This window comes from Narcine bancroftii, chromosome 3, assembly GCF_036971445.1.
Source record: "Narcine bancroftii isolate sNarBan1 chromosome 3, sNarBan1.hap1, whole genome shotgun sequence".
In the NCBI taxonomy this organism is placed as follows: domain Eukaryota; kingdom Metazoa; phylum Chordata; class Chondrichthyes; order Torpediniformes; family Narcinidae; genus Narcine; species Narcine bancroftii.
The window spans coordinates 144,956,052-144,969,731 of record NC_091471.1 but is presented as its reverse complement, the minus strand read 5'-3'; the positions used below and the strand labels follow the sequence as shown (position 1 = coordinate 144,969,731).

Here is a 13,680-nt window from a genome sequence, read left to right as displayed (position 1 = left end):
CCTTCACAAACTCAAAGTATAGAGTATAGGAGCTGGAATGTTATGGTAATATTGTATAAGACATTGGTGAGGCAAATTTGGTGTACTGTGTGCCGTTTTGGTCACAGAGTGCAGAGAAGATTTACCAGGATGTTGACCGAACTTCAAGTCGTCACCTTTGTTGTTCATATCACAACTACTAATACAGAGTATAGACGAGATAGGGTTTCTCAGGACCATGGAGCAGATTTACACAAATCGGAGTTAGACATGAAGTCATCATACAATAATAAAAAAAACCATGATATACTAGTACACATATTCTAGGAATTTAGGAGCCTGATGACTTGGGGGTGGGGGGGGGAGAGAAAACTGTTGCACAATCTGGACTTGTGGGCCTGAATTCTACGGTACCTCCTTCCCGATGGCAAAAGGGAGAAGAGTTTACAAGAGCGGTGTAAAAAGTCCTTCAATGTTATTTGTCATCCACATGCATCGTGTGTTTTAGATGTCCATCATGGTAGAAAGAGAGACCCCCAATGATCTTCTCCGCTGAGTCCCCTATGTTCTGCAGGGTCTTATGGTCTGAGGTGGTACAGTTTCCAAATCAGGCAATGATGCAATTGCTCAGAATGCTCTCTATACATCCCGTGTAGAATGTAGTGTGGATGGAGGGTGGGAGATGAACCTTCCTCAGCCTTCGCAGGAAGTAGAAGAACTGCTGGGATTTCTTGGTCATTGAGCTGGTGTTAAGGGACCGGGTGAGATTCTCTGTCAAGTGCACACCAAGAAACATTGTACTTTTGACGACCTCAACAGTAGAGCCATTAATGATCAGCGGAGCGTGGTTCCCCTCGTGCCCTCCTGAAGTCGACAACCGTCTCTTTTGTTTTATTGACATTCAGATACAGATTGTTGGCTGTGCACCAGTCCATTTACATCTGCACCTCATCTTTATATGCTGACTCATCACTCTTGTTGATAAGGCCTACCACGGTCATATCGTCAGCTAATTTGATGATGCGGTTCGAACTGTGTTTTGCTGCACAGTCATGAACGGAGTTACAGGGAAAGGTTAAGACTTTATTCCCTGGAGCGTGGAAGAATGAGGGGAGATTTGATAAGAATAAATGTAGATAGGCTTTTTCCACTGAGGGCAGAGGACATGCATTAAGAGTGAAAGGGGAAACATTTAGAGGGAACATGAGAGGGAAACTTCTTTACACGGTGGTGGGAGTATGGAACAAGCTGCCAGCTGAGGTGGTGAATGTGGGCTCAATTTTAATATTTAAGAAGAATTTGGATAGGTATATGGATGGGAGAGGCATGGAGGGCTATGGACTGAGTGCAGGTCAGTGGGTCTAGGCAAAAATAATGGTTCAGCACAGACTAAAGGGGCCAAGGGGCATGCTTCTGTGCTGCAATGATCTATGGTTCTAACTTCCTTGACTTTTGTAAAACCCCATGTATGTTTTCATAACAGATTCTGCCATAATCTGTGCTTTATTCTGACAGATCCCGGTAATAACTGGAGCAACTCAGGCAATTCTACAGACACAGGCGTATCAGGATGATTTCGTTTACTGCCAGATTTTCCAGCTGAATTTCTTTGATATACCACTGGCGATCAGGTCAACTTACGCTGCTGTAATTATTTTATAACTAGTCCTATTAAAATAATTTCTTTTTTTTTTAAAAGTACCACCCATTTTCAGTGTTAATTGGCATACAAGAAACTGTATTTTTTTTTGTATTTCAAGCGATGCATGGCTTCTTTGAAATCTGCCTCTGCTTTTCCCATGCCTAGTTTTGAGAGGTGTAATGATAAATCAGTTTGACATCAGGAAGAATATTTTTTTAAAAATTCCTGCCCCAATATCATTTAAATGTCCTTACACATCACCACAAGAGCACACAACCAATCATGCAATTGCATTAATTGGTCTATATGAATGATATGGCAGTGGATCAAAAAATAAATGTTGACTGGTTCCTTATAGTGATCACTAGACTAGAGCAATTGTGTGGAGTTTCACAATTCCTGCCTTCCAACATGATTACTTGAAAACCCCTAATCAAGACTACTACCGTTCACAAGTTGGGAGTGGGATTAACCAGGAATCTATTTTTGGCCATCATCAACAGGATAAGCTATGTCTTCCTTCTCTACACAAAACCCCATGGTTACAAATTTCCTTCTAAACGGTAATTTTAAAAAAAGAAATAATACTGTTAACCAATGGTAATCTGCCTAAGTTTATGTTGAAGAGAAATTACTATTCTATTACATACAGTGGCAACAGGACTTCCTCCTTTTCTGCATTAGAACCCTTTGGCTAAGAAGTCAGCTTTACCCCTTTAAAATAATTCCCATTTCTTATCTCCAATATTAGTGACAAAACTCATTTTTAACTCTCAGTGGAAACAGCTCACATGTTGAACAACCTCCTTAGCTCACAGGTTAAACTGGGTAATTCTTTGGCTGATGAACTGGAGCAATAGACCTTCAATCTATTGCCAAAGGTTACGGGCCAAGTGTGAATTAACAATGGAGGTTCACTGGGAGCTGCAGTTGTCAACAAATGGCTCAGGGTAAAAGATTGTTCAACATCAGATGGGAACAGGAGCCTAAAGACAAGCACCCAGTGACACAAGGACATATACTTCCCCTCTGCCATCAGATTTCTGAATGGATGATGAATCATGAACCACAGACACCACCTCACTTTATCGTATTTTCTTGCACCATTTATTTTGAAATGTAATTTATACCAATATATGCCCTTATAAGGTGCTGCAAAACAACAAATTTTGTGACATGTTTATGGCAATAAATTCTGAAGATGGCAATAATGGAAAAAGGAGGCCTTGAGCTGGTTTTTGATCTTATGACTGTATTGTGGGGAAAATGGTCCTTATGAAAAGCTAGTAACTATATTACTTGGAAGTAGAGAATCACAGCATGATCCTTCTCTCCTTAATTATTAGATTTGGCATCAACAAATTTCCCCTTTCTTCCCTCAATGCTTACCAACACCTGTACTGATTATACACAAAAAAAAAACAGGAATAGAAAAATTTCCACATCTATTAAAATTGTCAAATATGAGCTTTGCTTGAAAACATTTTAGATTTTAATGTCACATTCTGGACTTTGATGCAATCAATGTCACACCTTTCTGTCAGCACTTGGAATTTTCCAAAAATATGATGTTAATGGAGTTCATAGCTGGCATTATTAGAGAAAAAAAAACCATAAATCAGTCAAGTCTTACCATCTGGTACCAGTTCAAACTGAGGTTTCCCTTCAGTTACACATTTCAGAGATGCCAGGTGTCCTTCGATAATCTCCCCATCAACAAATTTTCCAAGCAGTGCCATCCTGCCATCAGGATAAACATACGCTATTTTATCACCAGTCATCTCGCCATCTTCATTCACCTCACCTACAAGGCAGCCTCCATCCTATCAAACAAGATAGCAGATCATTGCGTGACAGCATTTGGGAGCATTCAGCAACCTTTTCCAAGGGTAAACACCCAAGGACATCTGCACAAAGTGAAGGGAGTAATGATTAGGGGCAAGATTTTTTAAAAAAAACACCAAGTTGTGGGTGCCAGGAAATGCATTGCTAAGGGTGTTGGTGGAGGCTGGAACAAAAGGGGCATTTAAGAGAGCCTTAGACAGGCACATGGATGAAAGAAAAATTGAGGGTTATGAGGTACGGAGGGTCTTTTTTTTAGGCACATACTAGTTGGCACAATATCGTAGGCGGAAGGCCCTGTAAGGTTCTAACTAGCAGAATTTCTCACCGTCATTTTACTGAAATCCCACCAAAGCTTGTTTTTGATATTTAACTGACTCATTTCTGGCAGAGTTATGGAAACAGCAGATGACAACTGTGCTGGAGAAACTCAGCAGCATGACCAGCTTGCTTGTGTATTACACTCGATCCCAGAAACTACACACTTCAGTGTTTAACTCGAAGCAGCGGCTGAAGTCCTTAGCCAGTGTGAGGAGCCTTTAAAAGGATCTGTGACCATGAAAATTTGAATTGAAAACTACCCACCCCCCCACCCCAGGGAGACAATGTCTACTAGACATCCAGAACTCTGCCTAAAGGATCACTCAACATGTAAACACAAATAATGAGCACAGGTAGGCAACTACCATTGGGGTTCTTACTCAGTATATTCAAACACTGGAGTAGGAGTAACACTAAAGGCATTAAAGCAAGAATTAGATAATGCTTTCTCTTAATTAAAAATGTTAAGACCCTAAAAGGATGTAGCAATGCCTAGACTTGCTAAAGAGGGCAAGGCCTACCGGCTCCTATCTTGACAACAGTAGACAAGGAGCACAATTGAGAATGTCCTCACTATTCCATCGTGTGCTACGGAAGCTGCAAAGCACAAGACCAGAAGTCACGCAGAGGATCATCAAAATGGCAGAGAATACCGAAGTCTCCCTTTCCTCTATTGATGGCATTCTCCGAGAGCAGAGCCTAAACAGGCTCAAAGAATTGGTGAGGACTCTGTGACGGCACTGCTGCTGGTGCAGACCCAGGGGAGAGAAGACACAGACCTGCTCCGAAGGGTCCAAACACCAATTTCCAAATGCCGACAGGCCTGTTAAAGAAGCCAACGGTGTTTGCAAGTAAAATCTTGCGACTGTGGTGTCTGTGCCAAAGTTAACGAAATCCGTGCTCGGCAGCCAACGTGAGGGACTGCAAACTCAGAGCAGTGAACTGGTGCAGGGCACCAGAAATGCGAAGAACATCCCCACCACTCCCCACTTTGAGAAGGGAAGCAGAGCAGAGGACCCTGCAGGGAAGCTGACCATGGCAGAAAAGTAGTGAGGGGCTCAGTGGCAGAGGGATCCACATGGGCGGCTGGCTGCTGGAAACTGGCTCATGAGAATCAAGACTGGAAGCCAGGTTTCAAGAGAATTATGGCAAGAAGGGCTCCCGAAGGGCCTCGGCTGCTGAAGTCTTCCTGATCGAGACAGAGTTTGGATCTGGAGCTCAAGTTGCCGATGAATGGAACAGGGGTCTGTGTGGCTGAGAGAGTGCTGGAGGTGAATCCACCGACACACAATGACTCTGAAGGGACTCTCTTAAGCTTCACTTTCTCTCTTGCACTTCTCTTTCTCTCTTACTGTAAGAGGCACCAGGCGATGCAAATAGCGACTCTTTGTCTGCCTTATGAGAGACTGAAGATAATTGACAATAAAATAATCTTGAATCCATTTAGCACACAGCACTTTTGATCACTGGCATCACAGAGGAAGTACAGGAGCATCAAAATCAGGTCTGCCAGGCTGTAAAATACCTTCTATGGCCAAGTTGAGATTGATAAAACAGTATCCTGTAACCCAGTAAATAATCCTAACATATTTATTCAGGTATAGATTTATTTTATGTCTTTATATATATATTGGTGATTATTATGTACTCTGGATTTCTGTGTGGGCATGTGCACCATGGTTTGGGGAAGCACTGTTTCATCTGGACAGTCAGATGATAATACAGTAAACTTGAACTTGACAACTAATGCACTCCTTTGATAATTCAACAAGGAGGAAAATCAAATGTGGGGTTTAAAGCACATTGGCCATCCAACAAAAACTTACCGAAAAATACATCCAGCAAACACCCCATCGAACATTGTCCCTGTACTGACCCCTGAAGGTCAACTGTCCCTCTGGGTCATATTCCTGAGCAATGCCATTTAATTCTCCATCAATGTAGGTTCCATGGAGGCTACTCCCATCCTCATAAGTGTATACAGCTTGTCCTTGTAAAGCATCATCAACACAGTTCCCTTCTAGTGTGCTAAATAATAAAAATGTACAATGAGTCATACCTCTCCGATACACTGATTTTGACAAGAACAATTCATATCAAATATTCAACTGGATTATGAAAAACTATTTTTTTTTTAAAACTTTATTTAAAAGATAAGTAAAAAGAATAACATTCAATCTAAATATTCAAAGTAATAATTTTACAAAGATTTATATACAAGGAAAAACAAAACACAACATAAAAATTTTTTTAAAATAAAAACAAAACCCTTTCCCCCCCCACCCACCCCTTCAGCTAGCTCCCTTAAGGGGAACCAAAAATATAAATTATATATATAACATTTATAAATATATACATATATAATATTTATATTTTTATATAACATTTATAAATGTTAATAACAGTTCAAAATACATCCAATTGCATATATTTCAAATACGGAGACCATTTATCAACAAAAAAAATAATTGTCATTGTAAATTATAAGTGAATTTTTCCATAATGATACAAGCTTTCAATTCATTATGCCCGAGTATTATATTAATTTCTATATCATCTTTCCAAGTACTAGCAACACATTTACGCACTACTGACAACACCAAATGTACAAAAGCAATTTGAACTTTATCCAAACCCATTCCCGTTAATGAATACAAATCTCCCAACAAAAAAATCATTGGATCCAAAGGTAATTTAAAATTATACAATTTTTCCAAAACTATTTTAATTTCTTGCCAAAATGGTTGGACTTTCACACAAGTCCAAACAGCATGTAAAAACATACCAATACATAAACCACATCTAAAGCAAGAATCTGAATTATTAAACCCATTTTTTTTAAAAACTTTTCTGGGGTCAAATACAATTGATGTAAAAAATTATAATTGACCATACCATATCTTACGTTAGTCTATTTAATTACATTGTCCTGACTCATGTTTGCCTAATCATCTTCAGGAAAAGTAAAAACTAAATCAGTCTCCCATTTAAGTTTAGATTTTACCCAATCTGGTTAATCCTTATTGTCCTATAATAAATTATGCATAACTGAAACATAACCCTTCTTTGGTATAGTAGAAGTCAAAGATTCAAATTTTGACAAAGTAGGTAAATACGTCTCTCTACCCTAATTATCTTTTACCAAAGCCCTAAGCTGATAATACACAAATAAAGAACTTAAAGGTATTTCAAATCGTTCTCTCAAATGGATAAAAGAAAGAAATTGTCCCTCTACAAAACAGTCCTGTATTGTCTTTATACCTTTAGAATTCCAAATCTTTAAATAACTATTAAATACTGAAAAAAGAATAAGCTGATTATTGTATAATGGAATTAAAATTGGTAATTTATCTTTCGACCCTAAATTTTTTTTTAATCCAAATCTTTAATAAATGTTTCAGTATTGGCATATCATATTCCTGTAATAAAATCAAACTCCAACATAATATAAATACATGCATCTCCATTCTAGGTAGACATGATATCTCTATCTTGGTCCAACTAGGAGGTTGATCCAGATTATGAAAAACTTATCAGTTCTAGATACACAGAATTTTTGAATAAATAATTAATAACGAGAGGGTGGACAGCCAGCATCTTTTTCCCCCAGGGTGAAAATAGCAAATACCAGTGGACATTGTTTAAGCTGAGGGGAGGAATGTTTAAGGGAGATATCAGAGATAAGGGTTATACAGAGTGTGGTGAGTACCTGGAATGGATTGCTGGGTGTGGCAGTAGAGGCTGGTACAATAGGGACATGTAAAAGACACTTGGGTAGGTACATGGATGCAAGAAGAATAGACAGTTATGGGTGTAAAGTAGGAAAGGATCAGGTTGTTGAGGAGCAGATTTACATAGGTCAGCACAACACTGTGGGCCAAAGGTCCTGTACTGTGCTGTATGGCTCTATGTGCCATCTTCACTAGGGGTGACTACTGACATTTAACAGGCCATTTCAGGTAACAGGCCATTTCAGCCCACGAGCCTGTGCCACCCAATTACACCCAACTGACCTACAACCCCCAGTACATTTCAAATGGTGGGAGGTAACCAGGGCCCCCAGAAGAAACCCATGCAGACACGTGGAGAACATACAAACTCCTTACAGACAGCACAGGAAATGAACCCCGGTCCCAATCACTGGCGCTGTAATATTGTTGCCCTAACTGTTACACTAATTGTGCTGCCCCAAGTTGAAATCAGTTAGGAACAAAATTGTTCTAAACTTGAAATCTGCTAGCAGATACAAAAATTGGACAAAATTCCAAAATCCACGACCTGTATTAGAAAGGGAAAGGAGTGAGGAACACTTCCATTTTCTAACGACAGCTGTGATGCATTAGGACATTTTATGTTCAAGTCCCACTCCACAAGAGCAAACAATCTGGACTGAAATTCCAATAGAGTGCTAAAGGAATGGTTCCCAAGACCAATTTCACATGGGATAATACACTCATGCTCTAGTTATAACCTCAGATGGATGTAAAGGTTCTCGTGGACAGTTTTAAAGGAAGACAATGGAGTCACAAGGAATATCCTGCACCCTGAGCAAGTGCCTGTACTTTATAGTTCATTTTGCATGCATTTTCATCACTTGATCCTCTTAACTGATCTACATTATATCAATAAAGATCATCCTCATCCACTGGGAAAAAGGTTACATAGAATTTACTGCTCAGAAACAAGCTATTTAATCCTACTGTTCTTCACTTTGGCAAAGTGAACTAACAGAAATCTGAACTGAAATATGACTGATGCATCAATTCTGTTAAAAGTAGGTGCTTCCATTTCAGAGATGACCAGAATTTGAGTTGGCAACCCAAGCTTTTGACTTCCCAAAGTTTGGATGGTGGAAACTTCTGCCCCTCCAGTACTGGAATCCAGAAAGATTACAATTGGAGGGTGAAATAACTTGGAAGTGAGATACAGCTGGTTCCTTCAAGTGTACACATGAAAACTGACTTTTTTTCAGATAATTGTCAGTTGGTAGCATGAAAACAAGACAGAAATGTGCCATGAACAATATTAGAGGAAACCAGAGGAAAGGAGGCAAGTAGTTTAAATTAAGTTGATAACCATTGAGTAGTTAACATTTTGTTAGTTACCAGCCCAGAAGATCACAAGCAAAACTCTCCCCACCATCAAGAAAATTTACATGTAACCCTGTCATTGGAGAGCAGAAGCAAGGATCTACACCACCCAGGACATGCTCTGTTCTTACTATTGCCATCAGGAAAGAGGTAGAGGAGCCACAAGCCTTGTATCGCCAGGTTCAGGAACAGTTACTACCCCTCAACCATAAGACTCCTGAACAACAAACTCAGAGATTTATTTAAAGACTCTTGCTTTGCACATGATTTATTATTGAATATTTAATTTCTGTATTGCACAATTTGTTTGCATTTTTTTTGTTTACAATTTTCTCTTTTGTAAAGTAGCTTTTCTTTTGCATTACTGCTAAGTAAAAATTCTGCCTGGCCCATTGGAAAAATAATCTTAGGTTTCAGATTTATTGCCATGACATCACGTACTACCCAAGATTATTTTTCCCATAGGTACAGCAGAATTACCACTAATTGGAAGTGCAAAAAAAATGTACACAGGGTAAACATGTAAACAAAGAACTGTAAACAGATAACAAATGTAAACAAACAGTGCAATACAGAGAGAATGAAAAAGAAAATCAATAAAGGAAGGTGATGAGTCAGCATACAGGATGGAGATTGAAAACTTGGCTGAATGATGCACCACCAACAACCTTGCACTCAATGTCACCAAAACCAAGGAGCTGATGGTTGACTTCAGGGCAGGAAAGCCAGAGGGATACAATCTTGTGATCATTTGGGGATCAGAGGTGGAGAGGGTGAGCACATTTAGGTTCTTGGGAGTCACTATGTCGGAGGATCTTTCCTGGACCCAACAAACCAATAGCATTGTGAAGAAAGTACTTCAACGCCTCTACTTCCTCAGGAGTTTGCGGAGGTTTGGCATGAAATCAGAAACCCTGACGAATTTCTACAGATGTGTGTTGGAAAAGTGTGCTGACCGGCTGTATCACAGTCTGGTAATGGGAACACCAATACCCCTGAGTGTAAAGCCTTCCAAAAGGTAGTAGCCTATGATCACCCCTACATATGAACGAGCTCCCATAATATTATTCAATTCAAAAGTACATTCTTACTTTACAAACTAGAATGATACTAGCCATTTGTGTAATAACACTGATGAATGGATCCTCAAATGTGAGGATCAGCAATTAGTTTGCTCATAGAAACATAGAAGATAGGAGCAGGAGTAGGTCATTCGGCCCTTCGAGCCTGCTCCGCCATTCAAAGAGATCATGGCTGATCTTAAAGTTCAGTACCCCGTCCCCGCCTTCTCTCCGTAACCTTTAATACCCTTATACTGAATGCTCACTCTATGGGAGGGGAGCGATTACCAAAGCTATCTGCAAGAAGCCATCACACACTTAAAAACTAGACATCTTACTCCAAGAATCAGATTAGATAAAAGTAAAGATTTACAAACACCATGGAAAAGACTAATGAAAGGGATGAACAACAGCAGCATTAGAATCAGTATTTATATTCGGTGTTTTGAGGCAGCGTCGTATTGCTAACTTTCATATTAAATAACCATCTTACAACATAACTAAAAAAACAAAAATAATAGTACACAAAAAGTAAGGCACTGTCTGGTTCATTGATTATTCAGGACATTAGATGGAGATGAAGATAAAAAAAATAATTAAATTGACCTCAAATATGCAAGTACGGACCCTTTTAAGTCTGTATTTGATTATGCAATTCCCTTGGAAACAAACAAGCATTGCAGACCCAGTTCCAAACACTAAATGGAACAGTACTGTTTGTTTATACTGTTTGTTTATACTGTTTGTTTATAATACCAGCAGGGCATAAGTATCATAAATTTGAATATAAAGAAGGTTCCACTGAAAATCAGTGATAAAAATGGCAAATTATCAATCTACTGATTTCATTTTATCTTTTCCATCCAAGGCAAGGATTTACAGCCTTACTACTTATTCGTTTGTTTGGCGAAGCTAGTCCACCATTCATTTTGGATCTCCCGGAGTTTGCGCTGAAGGTGGCTGGATGCGAGACAGAAGGCTCGTTTTTTCTCTGGCCAGGAAGGCTTTGCAAGGTGAGCCTGGTGGGCAGCTCGCTTCTTTGCCAGCAGCTCCTGGATTTCCTGGTGTTTTCGTCGAACCAGTCCTTGTTTTTCCTGGAGGAGAAGCCCAGTATCTCTTCAGTGGATTGCAGTATGGCAGTCTTCAGCTGATCCCAGAGGGTTTCAGGGGACGAGTCCGTGAGGTGGATTGCATCCTCGAGCTTTGCTTTGACGCTGCAGCCTACCCACTGCCCGGACCGGGGCCAGGGCCGCCGCCGCCTACCCTCTGCCCGGACCGGGGCCGGGGCCGTCGCCGCCTACCCTCTGCCCAGACCAGGGCCGGAGCCGTCGCCGCCTACCCTCTGCCCAGACCAGGGCCGGGGCCGCCAGGGCCGGGGCCGCCGCCACCTACCCTCTGCCCGGACCGGGGCCGCCGCCACCTACCCTCTGCCCGGACCGGGGCTGGGGCCGCCGCAGCCTACCCTCTGCCCGGACCGGGGCCGCCGCCGCCTACCCTCTGCCCGGACCGGGGCCGCCGCCGCCTACCCTCTGCCCGGACCGGGGCCGGGGCCGTCGCCGCCTACCCTCTGCCCGGACCAGGGCCGGAGCCGTCGCCGCCTACCCTCTGCCCGGACCAGGGCCGGGGCCGCCGCCACCTACCCTCTGCCCGGACCGGGGCCGCCGCAGCCTACCCTCTGCCCGGACCGGGGCCGCCGCCGCCTACCCTCTGCCCGGACCGGGGCTGCCGCTGCCTACCCTCTGCCCCGACCGGGGCCGGGGCCGCCGCCGCCTACCCTCTGCCCCGACCGGGGCCGGGGCCAGCGCAGCCTAACCTTTGCCCAGACTGGGTCCACCACCACCTACCCTCTGCCCGGACCGGGGCTGGGGCCACCACCGCCTACCCTCTGCCCGGACCGGGGCCGCCGCCGTCTACCCTCTGCCCGAACCGGGGCCGCCATCGCCTACCCTCTGCCCAGACCGGGACCGCCACTGCCTACCCTCTGTCCGGACCGGGGCCACCGCCACCACCGCCTACCCTCTGCCCGGACCAGGGCCACCGCCGCCTACCCTCTGCCCGGACTGGGGCCGGGGCTGCCACCACCTACCCTCTGCCCGGACCAGGGCTGGGGCCACCGCAGCCTACCCTCTGCCCAGACCGGGTCCGCCGCAGCCTACCCTCTGCCCGGACCTGGGCCGCCGCCGCCTACCCTCTGCCCGAACCAGGGCCGCTGCCGACCACCCTCTGCCCGGACCGGGGCCGCCGCAGCCTACCCTCTGCCCGGAACGGGTCCGCCGCAGCCTACCCTCTGCCCGGACCGGGGCCGCCGCCGCCTACCCTCTGCCCGGACCGGGGCCGCCGCCGCCTACCCTCTGCCCGGACCGGGGCAGGTGCCGCCTACCCTCTGCCCGGACCGGGGCCGCCGCCACCTACTACTTATACCTCACAACAATAGGCAACCTTATTTCCTGTAGTTAATATGGTTCTCAGGATCACCAAAAGATAAGCATTAGTTTCAATGCAGTCTTCCTTGTCAGAGAATGCTTGGATGCTTACCTCCAGCCTTACTCAGGCAGATTGCATAGATGGCTTGCTGCTCAACCAAGAGGGGCATCTGATCTCACAGTTACCCGGATCATTTTAAGCCCTATGAACACGTGATCCTAGCTATTGAAGAGCTTTCTGCCACTAATCAAGCAATCCAATATGAAGCTCTTTCGTGAATCCTTCTCTCAGTGCAAAATCTTACATTTCTTCAATTGCCAATATTTCTACAATTAAGGCAAGTGGGATAGAGCAAGGGAAAGACTCTCTCAGCATGGCCAGAACTCTGATAGCAACCCAATTTCCTTCTGCTACACTCTCATGCTCTCTTAACCTACTAGTCATTAAGACTTACACATTCCCCATTCTAGTTGTGTCATGGGAAACTTGTGCCCAATATGGAATTTAGAAACAATTCCAAATTAGCAAATCAAATAATGCAACTTGCAACCAGCACTGCTTACTTCTAAAAATCTTGCACACCAGCTATGTTTATTAATCCCTTCCATTGCTCAGTTGGAATTCTTATCCATTTTGGTGGATTTAAATCCCACTCCAGAGACATGAAGGCCAACAATCCAAGTGAATGTCCTTGTGCTGAATGTGCCACATTCAATGTTAAAGTGAAGCCACGTCGGCACCTGTCGTGTTGTTGATGTCTAGATTTAACAATTTATAATTCAATATCATTATGTGCAGGTAGTTTGGTCTTCAGTTCACTTCAGAATTAATTAATTAGCTTTAAAGCACTTTGGGATGTCCCAGGCTTACAAATGGCATGATAGAAATGCAAGATATTTATAGAGATCAGTAGTTTTCTAACTTTTTCTTTCCACTCACATACCACTTTAAGTAATCCCTATGCCATCAGTGCTCTGTGACTAGCAAGGGATTGCTTAAGGTGGTATGTGAGTGGGAAGGGAAGGTTGAGAATCACTGCTCTAGACCCAATTGTTACTGAAATATTTTGCTTGATATTTTGCCAATTGTCATTGGCCCATTTTCTTTGGAGTTATGAAACTACACATAACGAATCAATTTGGAATGATTAAAACAGTGGTTTTCAAACTTTTTCTTTCTACCCACATACCACCTTAAGCAATCCTTTACAAATCACAGACCATCTATGGCATAGGGAATACTTAAAATGGTGAGTGGAAAGAAAAAGGTTGAGAACCACTGTACCAAACCCTCTCTACCCCATAACCCTCTATTTTTCTTC

The 13,680-nt window shown here is 43.0% G+C and overlaps 1 protein-coding gene across 1 annotated transcript in view; it reads right to left on the bottom strand.

Annotated features, from left to right (window-relative positions):
* The window catches only part of setd7 (SET domain containing 7, histone lysine methyltransferase), a 40,514-nt gene that overhangs the window by 12,480 nt on the left and 14,354 nt on the right, over nucleotides 1-13,680 (bottom strand). Inside the window, 2 exon segments of the mRNA XM_069925347.1 lie at nucleotides 3,255-3,444; nucleotides 5,611-5,812. Of these exon segments, the coding sequence (XP_069781448.1) occupies nucleotides 3,255-3,444; nucleotides 5,611-5,812 (392 nt within the window).